At 39.3% G+C, this 21,395-nt stretch overlaps 1 protein-coding gene across 1 annotated transcript in view; it reads right to left on the bottom strand.

The window, feature by feature from the left end:
• The window catches only part of OGFOD1 (2-oxoglutarate and iron dependent oxygenase domain containing 1), a 73,678-nt gene that overhangs the window by 50,054 nt on the left and 2,229 nt on the right, over nucleotides 1–21,395 (bottom strand). The window contains exons 3-4 of the mRNA XM_033846420.2: nucleotides 17,451–17,497; nucleotides 14,186–14,286 (exon numbers count right to left, since the gene is read on the bottom strand). Of these exons, the coding sequence (XP_033702311.1) occupies nucleotides 14,186–14,286; nucleotides 17,451–17,497 (148 nt within the window). The remainder of the gene's footprint in view (nucleotides 1–14,185; nucleotides 14,287–17,450; nucleotides 17,498–21,395) is intronic.

Raw genomic sequence — 21,395 nt, 5'->3', positions numbered from 1 at the left:
ATTTAAGAAAAAAAAATGTCATGAAGAACCTAGAGGTAAGACAGGAATAAAGACACAGACCTACTGGAGAACGGACTTGAGGATATGGGGAGGGGGAAGGGTGAGCTGTGACAAAGCGAGAGAGAGGCATGGACGTATATACACTACCAAACGTAAGGTAGATAGCTAGTGGGAAGCAGCCATATAGCACAGGGATATCAGCTCAGTGCTTTGTGACTGCCTGGAGGGGTGGGATAGGGCGGGTGGGAGGGAGAGAGACCCAAGAGGGAAGAGATATGGGAACATATGTATATATATAAATGATTCACTTTGTTATGAAGCAGAAACAAACACACCATCGTACAGCAATTATACCCCAACACAGATGTTGAAAAAAATAAAGTATGTTTTTTAACATGTAACATCAATAAAGAAGGGGAGAAAATTGAGGGTAGTGAAGTTATGATATTAAACACAGTAGAAAGAGTCTACAGCAATATAAGACTGTGAACTTGTATTTGACAAATAGATGAAATAATGGGATAACTTGTAAAAAAAATTAATGCATAGAAATCTCCTGCATTCCTATACACTAATGATGAGAAAATGAAAGTGAAATCAAGAAAACACTCCCATTTACCACTGCAACAAAAAGAATAAAATTTCTAGGAATAAACCTACCTAAGGAGACAAAAGACCTGTATGCAGACAATTGTAAGACACTAATGAAAGAAATTAAAGATGATACAAGTAGATGGAGAGATATACCATGTTCCTGGATTGCAAGAATCAACATTGTGAAAATGACTCTACTACCCAAAGCAATCTACAGATTCAATGCAATCCCTATCAAACTACCACTGGCATGCCTCACAGAACTAGAACAAAAAATTTCACAATTTGTATGGAAACACAAGAGACCCCGAGTAGCCAAAGCAATCTTGAGAACGAAAAACGGAGCTGGAGGAATCAGGCTCCCTGACTTCAGATTATACTACAAAGCTACAGTAATCAAGACAGTACGGTAGTGGCACAAAAACAGAAAGACAGATCAAAGGAACGGGATAGAAAGCCCAGAGATAAACCAACGCACATATGGTTACCTAATCTTTGATAAAGGAGGCAGGAATGTATAGTGGAGAAAGGACAGCCTCTTCAATAAGTGGTGCTGGGAAAACTGGACAGGTACATTTGAAAGTATGAGATTAGATCACTCCCTAACACCATACACAAAAATGAGCTCAAAATGGATTAAAGACCTAAATGTAAGGCCAGAAACTATCAAACGCTTACAGGAAAACATAGGCAGAACACTCTATGACATAAATCACAGCAAGATCCTTTTTGACCCATCTCCTAGAGAAATGGAAAAAAAATAAATAAATAAACAAATGAGACCTAATGAAACTTCAAAGCTTTTGCGCAGCAAAGGAAACCATAAACAAGACCAAAAGACAACCCTCAGAATGGGAGAAAATATTTGCAAATGAAGCAACTGACAAAGGATTAATTTCCAAAATTTATAAGCAGCTCATGCAGCTCACTAACAAAAGAACAAACAACCCAATCCAAAAATGGGCAGAAGATCGAAATAGACATTTCTCCAAAGAAGATATACAGACTGCCAACAAACACATGAAAGAATGCTCAACATCATTAATCATTAGAGAAATGCAAATCAAAACTACAATGAGATATCATCTCACACCAGTCAGAATGGCCATCATCAAAAAACCTAGAAACAATAAATGTGGGAGAGGGTGTGTAGAAAAGGAAGCACTCCTGCACTGCTGGTGGGAATGTGAATTGGTACAGTTACTATGAGAACAGTACGGAAGGTCCTTTAAAAACTGAAAATAGAACTAAGGTATGACGCAGCAATCCCACTACTGGGTATATACCCTGAGAAAACCATAATTCAAAAAGAGTCATGTACCAAAATGTTCACTGCAGCTGTATTTACAATCGTCCGGAGATGGAAACAACCTAAGTGCCCATCATCGGATGTGTGGATAAAGAAGATGTGGCACATATATACAATGGAATATTAGCCATAAAAAGAAAGGAAATTGAGCTATTTGTAATGAGGTGGATAGACCTAGAGTCTGTCATACAGAGTGAAGGAAGTCAGACAGAGAAAGACAAATACCGAATGCTAACACATATATATGGAATTTAAGGGAAAAAAATGTCATGAAGAACGTAGGGGTAAGACAGGAATAAAGACACAGACCTACTGGAGAACGGACTTGAGGATATGGGGAGGGGGAAGGGTGAGCTGTGACAAAGCGAGAGAGAGGCATGGACGTATATACACTACCAAACGTAAGGTAGATAGCTAGTGGGAAGCAGCCCCATAGCACAGGGATATCAGCTCGGTGCTTTGTGACCGCCTGGAGGGGTGGGATAGGGCGGGTGGGAGGGAGACAGACGCAAGAGGGAAGAGATATGGGAACATATATATATGTATAAATGATTCACTTTGTTATAAAGCAGAAACTAACACACCGTCGTAAAGCAATTATACCCCAACACAGATGTTGAAAAAAATAAAGTATATTTTTTAACATGTAACATCAATAAAGAAGGGGAGAAAATTGAGGGTAGTGAAGTTATGATATTAAACATAGTAGAAAGAGTCTACAGCAATATAAGACTGTGAACTTGTATTTGACAAATAGATGAAATAATGAGATAACTTGTAAAAAAAATTAATGCACAGAAATCTCCTGCATTCCTATACACTAATGATGAAAAATCTGAAAGTGAAATCAAGAAAACACTCCCATTTACCACTGCAACAAAAAGAATAAAATTTCTAGGAATAAACCTACCTAAGGAGACAAAAGACCTGTATGCAGACAATTGTAAGACACTGATGAAAGAAATTAAAGATGATACAAGTAGATGGAGAGATATACCATGTTCCTGGATTGCAAGAATCAACATTGTGAAAATGACTCTACTACCCAAAGCAATCTACAGATTCAATGCAATCCCTATCAAACTACCACTGGCATTCTTCACAGAACTAGAACAAAAAATTTCACAATTTGTATGGAAACACAAGAGACCCCGAGTAGCCAAAGCAATCTTGAGAACGAAAAACGGAGCTGGAGGAATCAGGCTCCCTGACTTCAGACTATACTACAAAGCTACAGTAATCAAGACAGTACGGTAGTGGCACAAAAACAGAAAGACAGATCAAAGGAACGGGATAGAAAGCCCAGAGATAAACCCACGCACATATGGTCACTTAATCTTTGATAAAGGAGGCAGGAATGTACAGTGGAGAAAGGACAGCCTCTTCAATAAGTGGTGCTGGGAAAACTGGACAGGTACATTTGAAAGTATGAGATTAGATCACTCCCTAACACCATACACAAAAATGAGCTCAAAATGGATTAAAGACCTAAATGTAAGGCCAGAAACTATCAAACCCTTACAGGAAAACATAGGCAGAACACTCTATGACATAAATCACAGCAAGATCCTTTTTGACCCATCTCCTAGAGAAATGGAAAAAAAAAAAAAAGATAAACAAATGGGACCTAATGAAACTTCAAAGCTTTTGCACAGCAAAGGAAACCATAAACAAGACCAAAAGACAACCCTCAGAATGGGAGAAAATATTTGCAAATGAAGCAACTGACAAAGGATTAATTTCCAAAATTTATAAGCAGCTCATGCAGCTCACTAACAAAAGAACAAACAACCCAATCCAAAAATGGGCAGAAGATCGAAATAGACATTTCTCCAAAGAAGATATACAGACTGCCAACAAACACATGAAAGAATGCTCAACATCATTAATCATTAGAGAAATGCAAATCAAAACTACAATGAGATATCATCTCACACCAGTCAGAATGGCCATCATCAAAAAATCTGGAAACAATAAATGTGGGAGAGGGTGTGTAGAAAAGGAAGCACTCCTGCACTGCTGGTGGGAATGTGAATTGGTACAGCCACTATGAGAACAGTACGGAGGGTCCTAAAAACTGCAAATAGAACTAAGGTATGACGCAGCAATCCCACTACTGGGTAAATACCCTGAGAAAACCATAATTCAAAAGAGTAATGTACCAAAATGTTCACTGCAGCTGTATTTACAATCGTTCGGAGATGGAAACAACCTAAGTACCCATCATCGGATGTATGGATAAAGAAGATGTGGCACATATATACAATGGAATATTACTCAGCCATAAAAAGAAAGGAAATTGAGCTATTTGTAATGAGGTGGATAGACCTAGAGTCTGTCATACAGAGTGAAGGAAGTCAGAAAGAGAAAGACAAATACCGAATGCTAACACATATATATGGAATTTAAGAAAAAAAAATGTCATGAAGAACCTAGAGGTAAGACAGGAATAAAGACACAGACCTACTGGAGAACGGACTTGAGGATATGGGGAGGGGGAAGGGTGAGCTGTGACAAAGCGAGAGAGAGGCATGGACGTATATACACTACCAAACGTAAGGTAGATAGCTAGTGGGAAGCAGCCATATAGCACAGGGATATCAGCTCAGTGCTTTGTGACTGCCTGGAGGGGTGGGATAGGGCGGGTGGGAGGGAGAGAGACCCAAGAGGGAAGAGATATGGGAACATATGTATATATATAAATGATTCACTTTGTTATGAAGCAGAAACAAACACACCATCGTACAGCAATTATACCCCAACACAGATGTTGAAAAAAATAAAGTATGTTTTTTAACATGTAACATCAATAAAGAAGGGGAGAAAATTGAGGGTAGTGAAGTTATGATATTAAACACAGTAGAAAGAGTCTACAGCAATATAAGACTGTGAACTTGTATTTGACAAATAGATGAAATAATGGGATAACTTGTAAAAAAAATTAATGCATAGAAATCTCCTGCATTCCTATACACTAATGATGAGAAAATGAAAGTGAAATCAAGAAAACACTCCCATTTACCACTGCAACAAAAAGAATAAAATTTCTAGGAATAAACCTACCTAAGGAGACAAAAGACCTGTATGCAGACAATTGTAAGACACTAATGAAAGAAATTAAAGATGATACAAGTAGATGGAGAGATATACCATGTTCCTGGATTGCAAGAATCAACATTGTGAAAATGACTCTACTACCCAAAGCAATCTACAGATTCAATGCAATCCCTATCAAACTACCACTGGCATTCCTCACAGAACTAGAACAAAAAATTTCACAATTTGTATGGAAACACAAGAGACCCCGAGTAGCCAAAGCAATCTTGAGAACGAAAAACGGAGCTGGAGGAATCAGGCTCCCTGACTTCAGATTATACTACAAAGCTACAGTAATCAAGACAGTACGGTAGTGGCACAAAAACAGAAAGACAGATCAAAGGAACGGGATAGAAAGCCCAGAGATAAACCAACGCACATATGGTTACCTAATCTTTGATAAAGGAGGCAGGAATGTATAGTGGAGAAAGGACAGCCTCTTCAATAAGTGGTGCTGGGAAAACTGGACAGGTACATTTGAAAGTATGAGATTAGATCACTCCCTAACACCATACACAAAAATGAGCTCAAAATGGATTAAAGACCTAAATGTAAGGCCAGAAACTATCAAACGCTTACAGGAAAACATAGGCAGAACACTCTATGACATAAATCACAGCAAGATCCTTTTTGACCCATCTCCTAGAGAAATGGAAAAAAAATAAATAAATAAACAAATGAGACCTAATGAAACTTCAAAGCTTTTGCGCAGCAAAGGAAACCATAAACAAGACCAAAAGACAACCCTCAGAATGGGAGAAAATATTTGCAAATGAAGCAACTGACAAAGGATTAATTTCCAAAATTTATAAGCAGCTCATGCAGCTCACTAACAAAAGAACAAACAACCCAATCCAAAAATGGGCAGAAGATCGAAATAGACATTTCTCCAAAGAAGATATACAGACTGCCAACAAACACATGAAAGAATGCTCAACATCATTAATCATTAGAGAAATGCAAATCAAAACTACAATGAGATATCATCTCACACCAGTCAGAATGGCCATCATCAAAAAACCTAGAAACAATAAATGTGGGAGAGGGTGTGTAGAAAAGGAAGCACTCCTGCACTGCTGGTGGGAATGTGAATTGGTACAGTTACTATGAGAACAGTACGGAAGGTCCTTTAAAAACTGAAAATAGAACTAAGGTATGACGCAGCAATCCCACTACTGGGTATATACCCTGAGAAAACCATAATTCAAAAAGAGTCATGTACCAAAATGTTCACTGCAGCTGTATTTACAATCGTCCGGAGATGGAAACAACCTAAGTGCCCATCATCGGATGTGTGGATAAAGAAGATGTGGCACATATATACAATGGAATATTAGCCATAAAAAGAAAGGAAATTGAGCTATTTGTAATGAGGTGGATAGACCTAGAGTCTGTCATACAGAGTGAAGGAAGTCAGACAGAGAAAGACAAATACCGAATGCTAACACATATATATGGAATTTAAGGGAAAAAAATGTCATGAAGAACGTAGGGGTAAGACAGGAATAAAGACACAGACCTACTGGAGAACGGACTTGAGGATATGGGGAGGGGGAAGGGTGAGCTGTGACAAAGCGAGAGAGAGGCATGGACGTATATACACTACCAAACGTAAGGTAGATAGCTAGTGGGAAGCAGCCCCATAGCACAGGGATATCAGCTCGGTGCTTTGTGACCGCCTGGAGGGGTGGGATAGGGCGGGTGGGAGGGAGACAGACGCAAGAGGGAAGAGATATGGGAACATATATATATGTATAAATGATTCACTTTGTTATAAAGCAGAAACTAACACACCGTCGTAAAGCAATTATACCCCAACACAGATGTTGAAAAAAATAAAGTATATTTTTTAACATGTAACATCAATAAAGAAGGGGAGAAAATTGAGGGTAGTGAAGTTATGATATTAAACATAGTAGAAAGAGTCTACAGCAATATAAGACTGTGAACTTGTATTTGACAAATAGATGAAATAATGAGATAACTTGTAAAAAAAATTAATGCACAGAAATCTCCTGCATTCCTATACACTAATGATGAAAAATCTGAAAGTGAAATCAAGAAAACACTCCCATTTACCACTGCAACAAAAAGAATAAAATTTCTAGGAATAAACCTACCTAAGGAGACAAAAGACCTGTATGCAGACAATTGTAAGACACTGATGAAAGAAATTAAAGATGATACAAGTAGATGGAGAGATATACCATGTTCCTGGATTGCAAGAATCAACATTGTGAAAATGACTCTATTACCCAAAGCAATCTACAGATTCAATGCAATCCCTATCAAACTACCACTGGCATTCTTCACAGAACTAGAACAAAAAATTTCACAATTTGTATGGAAACACAAGAGACCCCGAGTAGCCAAAGCAATCTTGAGAACGAAAAACGGAGCTGGAGGAATCAGGCTCCCTGACTTCAGACTATACTACAAAGCTACAGTAATCAAGACAGTACGGTAGTGGCACAAAAACAGAAAGACAGATCAAAGGAACGGGATAGAAAGCCCAGAGATAAACCCACGCACATATGGTCACCTAATCTTTGATAAAGGAGGCAGGAATGTACAGTGGAGAAAGGACAGCCTCTTCAATAAGTGGTGCTGGGAAAACTGGACAGGTACATTTGAAAGTATGAGATTAGATCACTCCCTAACACCATACACAAAAATGAGCTCAAAATGGATTAAAGACCTAAATGTAAGGCCAGAAACTATCAAACCCTTACAGGAAAACATAGGCAGAACACTCTATGACATAAATCACAGCAAGATCCTTTTTGACCCATCTCCTAGAGAAATGGAAAAAAAAAAAAAAGATAAACAAATGGGACCTAATGAAACTTCAAAGCTTTTGCACAGCAAAGGAAACCATAAACAAGACCAAAAGACAACCCTCAGAATGGGAGAAAATATTTGCAAATGAAGCAACTGACAAAGGATTAATTTCCAAAATTTATAAGCAGCTCATGCAGCTCACTAACAAAAGAACAAACAACCCAATCCAAAAATGGGCAGAAGATCGAAATAGACATTTCTCCAAAGAAGATATACAGACTGCCAACAAACACATGAAAGAATGCTCAACATCATTAATCATTAGAGAAATGCAAATCAAAACTACAATGAGATATCATCTCACACCAGTCAGAATGGCCATCATCAAAAAATCTAGAAACAATAAATGTGGGAGAGGGTGTGTAGAAAAGGAAGCACTCCTGCACTGCTGGTGGGAATGTGAATTGGTACAGTTACTATGAGAACAGTACGGAGGGTCCTTAAAAAACTGAAAATAGAACTAAGGTATGACGCAGCAATCCCACTACTGGGTATATACCCTGAGAAACCATAATTCAAAAAGAGTCATGTACCAAAATGTTCACTGCAGCTGTATTTACAATCGTCCGGAGATGGGAACAACCCAAGTGCCCATCATCGGATGAATGGATAAAGAAGATGTGGCACATATATACAATGGAATATTACTCAGCCATAAAAAGAAAGGAAATTGAGCTATTTGTAATGAGGTGGATAGACCTAGAGTCTGTCATACAGAGTGAAGGAAGTCAGAAAGAGAAAGACAAATACCGAATGCTAACACATATATATGGAATTTAAGGGAAAAAAATGTCATGAAGAACCTAGGGGTAAGACAGGAATAAAGACACAGACCTACTGGAGAACGGACTTGAGGATATGGGGAGGGGGAAGGGTGAGCTGTGACAAAGCGAGAGAGAGGCATGGACGTATATACACTACCAAACGTAAGGTAGATAGCTAGTGGGAAGCAGCCCCATAGCACAGGGATATCAGCTCGGTGCTTTGTGACCGCCTGGAGGGGTGGGATAGGGCAGGTGGGACGGAGAGAGACGCAAGAGGGAAGAGATATGGGAACATATGTATATGTATAAATGATTCACTTTGTTATGAAGCAGAAACAAACACACCATCGTACAGCAATTATACCCCAATACAGATGTTGAAAAAAATAAAGTATGTTTTTTAACATGTAACATCAATAAAGAAGGGGAGAAAATTGAGGGTAGTGAAGTTATGATATTAATAAACACAGTAGAAAGAGTCTACAGCAATATAAGACTGTAAACTTGTTTTGACAAATAGATGCAATAATGAGATAAATTGTAAAAAAAATTAAAGCACAGAAATCTCCTGCATTCCTATACACTAATGATGAAAAATCTGAAAGTGAAATCAAGAAAACACTCCCATTTACCACTGCAACAAAAAGAATAAAATTTCTAGGAATAAACCTACCTAAGGAGACAAAAGACCTGTATGCAGACAATTGTAAGACACTAATGAAAGAAATTAAAGATGATACAAGTAGATGGAGAGATATACCATGTTCCTGGATTGCAAGAATCAACATTGTGAAAATGACTCTACTACCCAAAGCAATCTACAGATTCAATGCAATCCCTATCAAACTACCACTGGCATTCTTCACAGAACTAGAACAAAAAATTTCACAATTCGTATGGAAACACAAGAGACCCCGAGTAGCCAAAGCAATCTTGAGAACGAAAAACGGAGCTGGAGGAATCAGGCTCCCTGACTTCAGACTATACTACAAAGCTACAGTAATCAAGACAGTACGGTAGTGGCACAAAAACAGAAAGACAGATCAAAGGAACGGGATAGAAAGCCCAGAGATAAACCCACGCACATATGGTCACCTAATCTTTGATAAAGGAGGCAGGAATGTACAGTGGAGAAAGGACAGCCTCTTCAATAAGTGGTGCTGGGAAAACTGGACAGGTCCATTTGAAAGTATGAGATTAGATCACTCTCTAACACCATACACAAAAATGAGCTCAAAATGGATTAAAGACCTAAATGTAAGGCCAGGAACTATCAAACCCTTACAGGAAAACATAGGCAGAACACTCTATGACATAAATCACAGCAAGATCCTTTTTGACCCACCTCCTAGAGAAATGGAAAAAGAAAAAAAGATAAACAAATGGGACCTAATGAAACTTCAAAGCTTTTGCACAGCAAAGGAAACCATAAACAAGACCAAAAGACAACCCTCAGAATGGGAGAAAATATTTGCAAATGAAGCAACTGACAAAGGATTAATTTCCAAAATTTATAAGCAGCTCATGCAGCTCACTAACAAAAGAACAAACAACCCAATCCAAAAATGGGCAGAAGACCGAAATAGACATTTCTCCAAAGAAGATATACAGACTGCCAACAAACACATGAAAGAATGCTCAACATCATTAATCATTAGAGAAATGCAAATCAAAACTACAATGAGATATCATCTCACACTAGTCAGAATGGCCATCATCAACAAATCTAGAATCAATAAATGCTGGAGAGGGTTTGGAGAAAAGGGAACACTCTTGCACTGCTGGTGGGAATGTGAATTAGTTCAGCCACTATGGAGAACAGTATGGAGGTTCCTTAAAAAACAACAAATAGAACTACCATATGACCCAGCAATCCCACTACTGGGCATATACCCTGAGAAAACCAAAATTCAAAAGGGTCATGTACCAAAATGTTCATTGCAGCTCTATTTACAATAGCCCGGAGACGGAAACAACCTAAGTGCCCATCATCGGATGAATGGATAAAGAAGCTGTGGCACATATACACAATGGAATATTACTCAGCCATAAAAAGAAAGGAAATTGAGCTATTTGTAATGAGGTGGATAGACCTAGAGTCTGTCATACAGAGTGAAGTAAGTCAGACAGAGAAAGACAAATACCGTATCCTAACACATATATATGGAATTTAAGAAAAAATGTCATGAAGAACCTAGGGGTAAGACAGGAGTAAAGACACAGATCTACTGGAGAATGGACTTAAGGATATGGGGAGGGGGAAGGGTGAGCCGTGACAAAGCGAGAGAGAGGCATGGACATATATACACTAACAAACGTAAGGTAGATAGGTAGTGGGAAGCAGCCGCATAGCACAGGTATATCAGCTCCGTGCTCTGTGACCGCCTGGAGGGGTGGGATAGGGAGGGTGGGAGGGAGGGAGGCTCAAGAGGGAAGAGATATGGGAACATATGTATATGTATAACTGATTCACTTTGTTATAAAGCAGAAACTAACATACCATTGTAAAGCAATTATACCCCAATAAAGATGTTAAGAAAAAAAAGCAAAAAAAAAAAAAAATCTAGAAACAATAAATGTGGGAGAGCGTGTGTAGAAAAGGAAGCTCTCCTGCACTGCTGGTGGGAATGTGAATTGGTACAGCCACTATGAGAACAGTATGGAGGTTCCTTAAAAAACTGCAAATAGAACTACGGTATGATGCAGCAATCGCACTACCGGGCATATACCCTGAGAAAACCATAATTCAAAAAGAGTCATGTACCAAAATGTTCACTGCAGCTGTATTTACAATCGTCCGGACATGGAAACAACCTAAGTGCCCATCATCGGATGAATGGATAAAGAAGATGTGGCACATATATACAATGGAATATTACTCAGCCATAAAAAGAAAGGAAATTGAACTATTTGTAATGAGGTGGATAGACCTAGAGTCTGTTATACAGAGTGAAGGAAGTCAGAAAGAGAAAGACAAATACCGAATGCTAACACATATATATGGAATTAAAAAAAAAAAAATGTCATGAAGAACGTAGGGGTAAGACAGGAATAAAGACACAGACCTACTGGAGAACGGACTTGAGGATATGGGGAGGGGGAAGGGTGAGCTGTGACAAAGCGAGAGAGAGGCATGGACGTATATACACTACCAAATGTAAGGTAGATAGCTAGTGGGAAGCAGCCACATAGCATAGGGATATCAGCTCGGTGCTTTGTGACCGCCTGGAGGGGTGGGATAGGGCGGGTGGGAGGGAGAGAGACGCAAGAGGGAAGAGATATGGGAACATATGTATATGTATAAATGATTCACTTTGTCATAAAGCAGAAACTAACACACCATTGCAAAGCAATTATACCCCAATAAAGATGTTAAAAAAAAAAAAGAAATATCAGTGGATGTTAAAAGAAGTGAATCAAAGTTTGATGAGAAATGGAATATTTACATAATCTTAAAGTGTCTCCCCACAAAATACTTATTAAATAGAGGAAAAGAACAAGTTTACAGTGGAAAAACTTGATGTCAGCCACCAGCTTAATTAAGTGATCAAACGTAGTATCAGTAGTAATAGAAGACACCATCTACCACTTGATAAGATGCAGTAAAAAGAACCCAAATCTGCGCTTCCCTGGTGGCGCAGTGGTTGAGAGTCTGCCTGCTGATGCAGGGGACACGGGTTCGTGCCCCGGTCTGGGAAGATCCCACATGCCGTGGAGCGGCTAGGCCCATGAGCCATGGATGCTGAGCCTGCGCGTTCGGAGCCTGTGCTCCGCAGCGGGAGAGGCCGCAACAGTGAGAGGCCCGCGTACCGCAAAAAAAAAAAAAAAAAAAAAAAAAGAACACACATGTAATCATGAGAAAGCAGCAGACAAACCCAAAATGAGGAAAGTTCTTCAAAATAACTCATCTGTAAATCTTCAGAAGCATCAAGATCATGAAGGTCAAAGAAAGACTGCGGAACTTTTCTAGACTGAAGGCACATGACAACTAAATGCTATGTGCAACCCTGGACCAGATCCCTTTGCTATAAAAGACCAAATCATAGAATTTGAATGGAGCCTGCAGATTAGATGGGAATAATGTATTAATCGTAGTTCCTGATTCTGATGGCTTCTTACTGTCACATAGCAGAAGTGTCCTTGTTGTAGGAGTTACTGAAGTACTCAGGGGTCACGGAGCATCCTAAGGGCAACCTACTCTCAGGTAAAATGGAAAAAACTTATTTAATGTACTATGCTTGCCAGTTGTCTGTCAGTTTGAAATTACTTCAAATTAAAAAAAAAGTTAAAGGGCATATGATATGACTCTTCATGTGTCTAAGTTATTCTCAAAATGCTGTTACCAATTTGTACTTCCCTAGGACAATGTGGGAGAGTAAACCCAAAGCAGAATTTTGTTTAGTAAAACAAAACAACACAAAACACTTTTCCTTCCAGATGAAAACCAAACATGTTATCAAAAGGACATTTATATGCTCAGAAAGGTAACAAGAAGGATGCACCCCAAACTGGTGACAGTGGACACATCTGAAGATAAAGAGGGACAAGGAGAAGGTGAAGGGGACTATTGTGAATTACACTGTATTCTATATTGTTTGATGTTTTTTTCTTAAGAATATATTCACTCATTACCTTTAAAAGAAAAAAAAGACATTGAGGGAAATATGTGTTTCCTGGGAAGTTTAAGAGTAGTTTACACCATCACCTCTGAATTTCCAGATACCGTATGCAAAGTTGGTGTGTATGTGCATTATTGGCCTTTTTCTGAATATACTGAAACCAAGCAGGACCCTGCAAGGCCTTCCTGAGCACAAAAGCCCCTCTGTGTCCCTTATTTCTTGTTTATAGAAAAAAAGACTTCAGTCTCCTGGGCCTCCCCCAGGTTACAAAGAGCAGGCTCAAGCAGTTAATGATTAGGAAACGAGAGTCACAGGACTCCTAGTTCCTCCTGAAGGGAGAGAGATAAGAATCTGATGCATATTTTTGAGTTGTTCTGCAGAAACCAAGAAACCCCCTCACCACCCAGGTGGAGGATGGCAATTATGTGCTGACCACAAGCACACAGACCCCAGACTTCTGGCTGGAACCAGAAGGTCAGTGATTGAGATTCCTGAAACATCATTCTGTTCCCTCACCACCAACCAATCAGAAGAAAGTCCACAAGCTGATCATGCATCCAAAAACCCTCTCCCCTGTCTTTAAAGACCCCTCCCTGAAAGCCACTGGGGAGTTCACATTTTTTGAGCGTGAGCTGCCCATTCTCCTTGCTTGGCATCCTTATTTTGCTACAAACACCGCTGTCAAGAGCTTGGCTTTGTGTGCCTTGGGCACACAAGCCCTTGCTTGGTTACAATATGTTCATAGCTTTCAACATACTCCCAAAGAGAACCACGGCCTTATACCTTCCAATAAGATGGGCATTTCTATACATGAGCTGGGTCAGACTGTACTCATCAAGAAGATCCTCATGCTATGCAGTGACACGAAGTCTAGGATTTTGGAACACTGACAACTGTCTTCCCATCATCATTTAGTTAAAGCCTTGAAATCTTAGCGACAGCAAGATTTTAATCTTTCTTACCTGAGAATTCATATTTAGCACAGGACATGTCAATGGTTGATTCCAGGTCAATCTTTGAAATGTCTGAAAGCCAAGCCCGGAAATGTTCAAACAGAATTTTCCTAGAAATGTAAACAAAAGATAACTTGTTACACCATAATGTGGGCTCCATTTGGATCTATGCCACAACTATTTTTTCCTGGAGGTTTTGGTTTATTTAAGATCTATTCTTGAGAATGTTCCTCACTTTAAACTTGCAAAGTTTAGGAGTAACAGTCCCAGAGAAATACTTGTAAATCTCTCTACTGCAATATATTTTTGCTCTACTGTTTTCTTTTTTTTTTTTTTTTTGCGGTACGCGGGCCTCTCACTGTTGTGGCCTCTCCCGTTGCGGAGCACAGGCTCCGGAAGCGCAGGCTCAGCAGACATGGCTCACGGGCCCAGCCGCTCCGCGGCATGTGGGATCTTCCCAGACCGGGGCACGAACCCGTGTCCCCTGCATCGGCAGGTGGACTCCCAACCACTGCGCCACCAGGGAGGCCCGTTTTCTTTTCTTTTCTTTTTTTGGCTGCGCCATGTGGCATGAGGGATCTTGGTTCCCCAACCAGGGATCGAACCAGTGCCCCCTGCAGTGGAAGCACAGAGTCCTATCCACTGGACCGCTAGGGAAGTCCCTCATCTTATTTTTCTTACTCTTAAATTTATAGTATTGCCTTATTATGACAGTGGTCTGGCCTTTGTCATAGGAACACCAATGTTCCAGCCCGAAGTCACTGATTTTTAGAGCTGTTTTTCAGCACCAATACTAGCACTGTTGTTTAATGAACACTTGGGTGGGTGACACTGTTGTAGATTAAAATAATGGTGACTATTATGCTAATTGTGTAATAATAAACTCTTTCACAGAAGTTCTGATATTAACAGGATACCAAAAAAACAAAGATGGTTGAACATTTCCATTTACCAGCTAAAGTGGCTCTGTATAGAACTCTAACACAATTTAAAACTTAGTTGGCAGTCAACTTTGAAATTATGTTAACTTTGATGAATTAACATTTTTATGTCAATTATATCTCAATAAAACTGGAAAAACATTTTAAAAAACATTTTTGAAGGGTTTATGTTAGTTCAAATTTTGCACATGAAGAGACAGTATTTTTTGGATCATTCTAGTCCAAATGTACATCACTGAAATCCCCATAAAATGCAATTATACTGCTAATAACTAGATACCAAGTCTCCAGGTTGATGCCCTGAAATTTTATTACCAAATATCTTTTTACACTGTATGCTACCCAATCCGAAAAATTCCATAAAATATTGTGCTTGGTTAGTCCAAACGAAAGTGCCATGTAACTTTTATAGGCAGAGTTGCAAATTAGACATAATAGGTCAGCATAGCAAACTGCTAAACCAGGCTTCAGGCAATGTAGGTGGTCAACATTTTCACAAAATCTTGAATCTTGATGTTTTATGTAACTAGTATTATCAAAGCCTTCACTCCCTCTGTTACTGGTAACATCCGCTTCCACAAATTTATTCCATAGAAAGCTCTTTCTCTAGTTACCCTATGAAAGTGTCACGACAGGGTTATTTTCTGCCGTCATTCTCATTTGTTAATTGTATTCATGAGAGAAATCACAGAACCCAACTGGGAAATAAAAAGATCACCTTTCGGTAAAGACCAAGGAATTCCATCTCTCATACCATCTGGCTGTTATGTGTTGGATACAGAATGTAACTCAGTCCCATAGGAAAGAAATACTTACCAGAGGTGTGGTATGAACTAATGAGATAGTGCTTTAAAGCATGGTCTTGGGGGAAGAAAGGTCTCAAATAAATATGAAATATTATGAGTCGCAGTTAACACGTGAGCAATACTTCAGGATTTAGAAGAAATAAACTCTGCAGACTGCTACCATTTACGGAAATATTGCAGAGAAAAAAAGAATGAGAAAATATAACTTATACTGTATAGATGAAAAACAGACAGCTATTACAAAGTAACATGGGCTTACTGTAGCAAAACTAGGAAAAAACCCTATTATAAGTAAAAAGAAACTTTAAAAAACCTGTAGTCCTACTAGCCAGATTTAAACATTCCATCCTTCCAAGTCTTTTCCTTTGTACACACGCAGGTATCCAAATATACGTCTCTTTTTTCATATGGGATCCACCATGTGTGCTATTTTAACTTTTCTCTTGGTAAGTTTATTTCACCTAGCCTAATATGCCTTTGCCTGCAAGAAGTATCATCATTTTATACATCACTTCAAAAAATAGGATACAACAATAATTGTGTGAGACACTGAGTCTCAGAGAGGTTAAAATACACACACAAAAAGCACCTTAGAATGATGAAATAACTTTACCATACTCATGTGTTAAAAGTCACACACATTGGGACTTCCCTGGTGGCACAGTGGTTAACAATCCACCTGCCAATACAGGAAACACAGGTTCAATCCCTGGTCCGGGAAGATCCCACATGCCGCTGAGCAACAAAGCCTGTGCACCACAACTACTGAGCCTGCGCTCTAGAGCCTGCGAGCCACAATTACTGAAGCCCGTGTGCCTAGAGCCCGTGCTCCGCAACAAGAGAAGCCACCGCAATGAGAAGCCTGTGCACTGCAACAAAGACCCAATGCAGCCAAATAAAAAAAAAAAGACACATCATACTCAACGATTGTATAGTTTTTCACTTTGTTTTGTACCAGTAGCTATATAAATCTTGATGGGTGGGCATTTAATTTGTGATTTTTCACTGTTAGAAACACCATCAAAATAAACAATCTTGTATAGAATTTTTGAGCACACCCTTAATTATTTTCTCAGGATAAATTCTTATAAGTGGAATTACACTACAAAAAGACAAGCATCATTTTAAGGGTTTTGATACACCTTTCAAAACCATCTTCAAGATTGCGGCACTGTATAAAGGTATCTACCCCTCTGTCAACACTGGAGTTTTTGTTTCAAATACTTGCAAACTAACATGTGAAAGATGGTATCTCCAGCATCAATTTGTTTCCTTAATTACTAACGGTTGAACATTTTATCATTGAGAACTTGGGCCCTGGAATCAGACAGACTTAGGTTTATATGTTAATTCCCTCAATTTTTACCTAGTTAACTTTGAAGAAGTTACTTAATTTCTCAGCGTCTGTTTCCTCCTCTACAAAAGGGGACAATAACGCCAACAAAGGTTGTACGACATAACATTTAAAACATTTACTCCTCTGTCTGGCACATATTATGCACCCAACAAATATGAGCTCTTGTTTACCTTAAAGCACAGATGTGAGGCTCTCTTCTCTTCTTCAGATCATCAGACTTGATCATGAAAAAAAGAAAAAAAAGGATTTCCTTCATAAATCAGACACACAGAGGAGACTAGTTTAGGGAACACTCTGGCAGTAAAGCATTGTCGTTAAGAGCCTGGACTCTGAAGCCAAACTCCCTGGGTTTCAGGTATGGCCCCTCCATTTGGCAGCTCTGTGACTCAGGCAAGTTACCTAGCCTCTCTGTGCCTTATTCATTCAACAAATACTTACATAGTTATTACAGTGGGACTTATATTCTTGACGGAGAGGGACAACAAACATAAAAAGTCGATTATCAGTATAAAAAAAGGTGACAATTGTCGAGGGAAAATAAAGCAGAGTACGAGGGACCAGAAGTGCTGAGAGTGGGGAAAGGTTTGCAATTATAAATTTGGTGGCCAGGTTAGACTTCACTGAGGTGAAGCAAAGGCTTGAAGGAGGTTGGGAGGTGTACCAAGGGAATATCTCAGCAAAGTGGATTCAAGGTCCTGAGTGTGAAGAATGCCTGGCCTGTTCAAGAAATTGCAGGAGCCTGTGCAGCTGCAACAGCGATTTGGGGGAGAGCAGCAGGAGAAGGGGCCAAAGATGCAATGGGAGCCTTAGAACCACTCTGGCTTTTACTCAGAGAAATGAGAACCTTTGGAGATTTGGGGCAAAGGAATAAGATGATCCCATTTAATTTTTAAAAACTGAGATAAAATTCACATAAAATTTACCATTTTAACCACCTGAAAGTGTGTATTCAGTGGATTTTTAGCATACTCACTTGCTGTGCAACTATCACCACTAATTCCAGAATATTTTCATCACACTAAAAAGAAACCCTGTACCTATCAGGCAGTCACTCCCCATCCCACCCTCCCTCCCCCCAGCTCCTGGCAACCACTAATCTACTCTCTGTCTCTATATATGTTTTGCTGGTCATTACATATAAAAGGAATCACACTATATGTGGCCTTCTGTGTCTAGCTTCTTTCACTGAGTATGCTTTCAAGGTTCATCCATGTTGCAGCAGTACTTAGTACTTCATTCCTTCTTCTGGCTGAATAATATTCCATTGTATAGACGCACCACATTTGGTCTATTCATTCATTAGTTGACAGACGTTGGGTGTTTCTACTTTTTGGCTATTATAGATAATGCTGCTACAAACATCTATGTACAAGCTTTTATGTGAACAAATGTTTCCAATTCTCTTGGGTCCATTAACTTTTTTTTTTTTTTACTTTATTAATTTTTATTTTTGGCTGCATTGGGTCTTCATTGCTGCACACGGGCTTTCTCTAGCTGTGGCGAGCAGGAGCTACTCTTCATTGTGGTGCGCGGGCTTCTCATTGCGGTGGCTTCTCTTGTTGTGGAGCATGGGCTCTAGGCGCGTGGACTTCAGTAGTTGCGGCATGCTGCTCAGCAGTTGTGGCTTGCTGCTCAGCAGTTGTGGCTTGTGGGCTCTAGAGCTCAGGCTCAGTAGTTGTGGCACATGGGCTTAGTTGCTCCACGGCATGTGGGATCTTCCTGGACCAGGGATTGAACCTGAGTCCTCTGCATTGACAGGTGGATTCTTAACCACTGTGGCACCAGGGAAGTCCCTCCATTAACATTTTAAAAGAACACAATGGCTGTAGGTGGGCAAGGGTGGAAGCAAGGAGACTGGTTAATATGCTAAGAGGATAATCCTGGTGAGAGAAAAAGATGGCTTGGATCAGGTGTTGGCAGTGGAAGTGGAACGAAGTGGGCTTTTCTGAATATATTCCGAAGGTAGAGCCCACAGGATTTCCCAATGGACTGGAGATGAGGTGTGAGAGAGGAATCAAGGATAACCTCAGCCACTGGAAAGATTGTCGTGAACTGAGATGGGGAAAACTGCAGGTGGAGCAGATTTAGGGGAAGAAGATCAGGAGTTTAGTTTTGGTAAGTGTGAGACACTTCATAAATATCCTAGAGTAGAGGCAAAGCCATGAGACTCTCTGCAATCTGTTTGGAAGTGATCCAAAGGCTAAGCCCTAGAGTACTCTGTCATTAAGAAGCCAGGTACAAAAGGAAAACCTACCGAAGGGAACTAAGAAGGACTCACCTGTGAGGTAGAAGGAAAATGAAGAGAGGATGGTTTCCTGAAAGTAAGGGGGGGGTCGGGGGAGAGTCTCCAGGAAGGAGGAGAAACAAAGTAGGTCAAATGTTGCCGAGTGTCAAGTAAAACCAGGCCTGAAGACTGATGACTGGATTTACTAATGTGGAAGTTGTGAGTGACCTTAACAAGTACAGTTTCAGTGGCGTGTAACAGGTGAAAGCCTAATAAAGTGGGCTTAACAGAGAACAGAAGAGGAATTTGAGACACTATACACAACTCAGAAGGAATGCTACTGTCAAGGCGAGCAGAGGAATGGGGTGATAGCTGAAGGGGAAAGTTAGGTCAACAGCATTTTTTTCCTTAAGAAAAGAAGAATTAACAGCTTTCTTTTTTTTTTGGTATGTTGAAGGGAATGATCCAGAAAAGAAGGAAAACCTGATGTAGTTTCTTTATCTGTGAATCAGGAACCAGTAATGTATCATTATAAGGATTTAATGAATTAATAAATATAAAGCACTTAGCGTGGCATAAAGCATGCACTCAGTAATGCTTGCTTTAAAATACAGAGTATCAGGCTACTCCTAATGACAAACTTGGTTAGGAGGACTGGAAGTTGTTGTAGACCCAATTATCAAGTCAATTCACAACACAAGCAAAGAAAAAGGGATATAAGTGAAGTTTTACGGGACAGGAGACTGAAAGCAGGTTTTATATTTACTGTCTTAGGATGAAGAAGTTCAGTCCCAAAGTGAGCATAGTAAAAATTATTCACAGCAGAGTTTCACCAAGCACCCATGGGGATCTAAAGTAATGGCTGCTTCTTTTTCCTCTCATTACCTGGGGCCCTTTCTATTATTTTGCCTCTCACCGACTTCACAATTAGAAGTATTTTCATCTACCCAATTGCATTAAGTAAAAACCACTTTGATTTCTCAATTTCAGTAATCAGATGCATATAGCCCCAAATCAACAAAAGAGGCCTAGTGTTATCAAAGCTGATATAATTACAAAGGCAGACAACCATGGTTTTTAATTAACCTATAGGTTAATTAAAATCTTACAACTTTACTATGAACAAAAGTTATTTTTCATTAGATTTTCTGAATTATTAAGAGTAACATCATTTCTGTATTTAACCTAACTTGGTTAATTCAATCATATGTATAAGGCCCAAAGATAGACAGACCAGGGGACACAACCAGCTCTAGTGTAAAAGAATAAATGCAAAACAGAGAATTGTTACTCTTTTATCCCAGATAAAAAGAAATCAGCGGGAACTGGGAAGAAAACAAAATAGTTCTTAATCTTCACTTTTATTTTATTTTTTGTGATTTTAAAGGCTGATGTCCTTGAGGTTCTATAACGATTTCTAAGAGTGATGTACGCCATGTACTAAAAGATATCCCCCACAAACTGGGGAAACCAATGACCTATATGTTTTTATACCTAGACTGGGCCTGTCTCCTAAGAGTAGGAAAACCAGCCTTGATTTTGAAACAGTCTTTTCTGCCAAATTCAACTGTCCACCGATTTAAAAAGAATAGATCTAACTCTCTGCGGGACATACTGCAATACAGAAAGCCACCTAAAACAAAGACATGAACTCAAAAATTTAAATGGTTATTACCTTCCAACGTACTACTCTCTTCATTATACCACTCCCCAAAATGTACTTATCCTTTTTGTTTATAATGTATTTACTTACTGGCTTACTGTATTTTCTGACTATCTTTCACCATCACTATCACCTCTATTATTTTAGATTTTAAAGGCTTTCAGGGTAGGAACTGGCAAAGACTTCCATATAATAATTAAAGCACCAAACACATAGTTAACACTCAGC

Source organism: Tursiops truncatus, chromosome 19, assembly GCF_011762595.2.
Source record: "Tursiops truncatus isolate mTurTru1 chromosome 19, mTurTru1.mat.Y, whole genome shotgun sequence".
Taxonomy (NCBI): Eukaryota; Metazoa; Chordata; class Mammalia; order Artiodactyla; family Delphinidae; genus Tursiops; species Tursiops truncatus.
The sequence above is the reverse complement of the archived record's forward strand: the minus strand, read 5'-3'. Positions and strand labels throughout refer to the sequence as shown.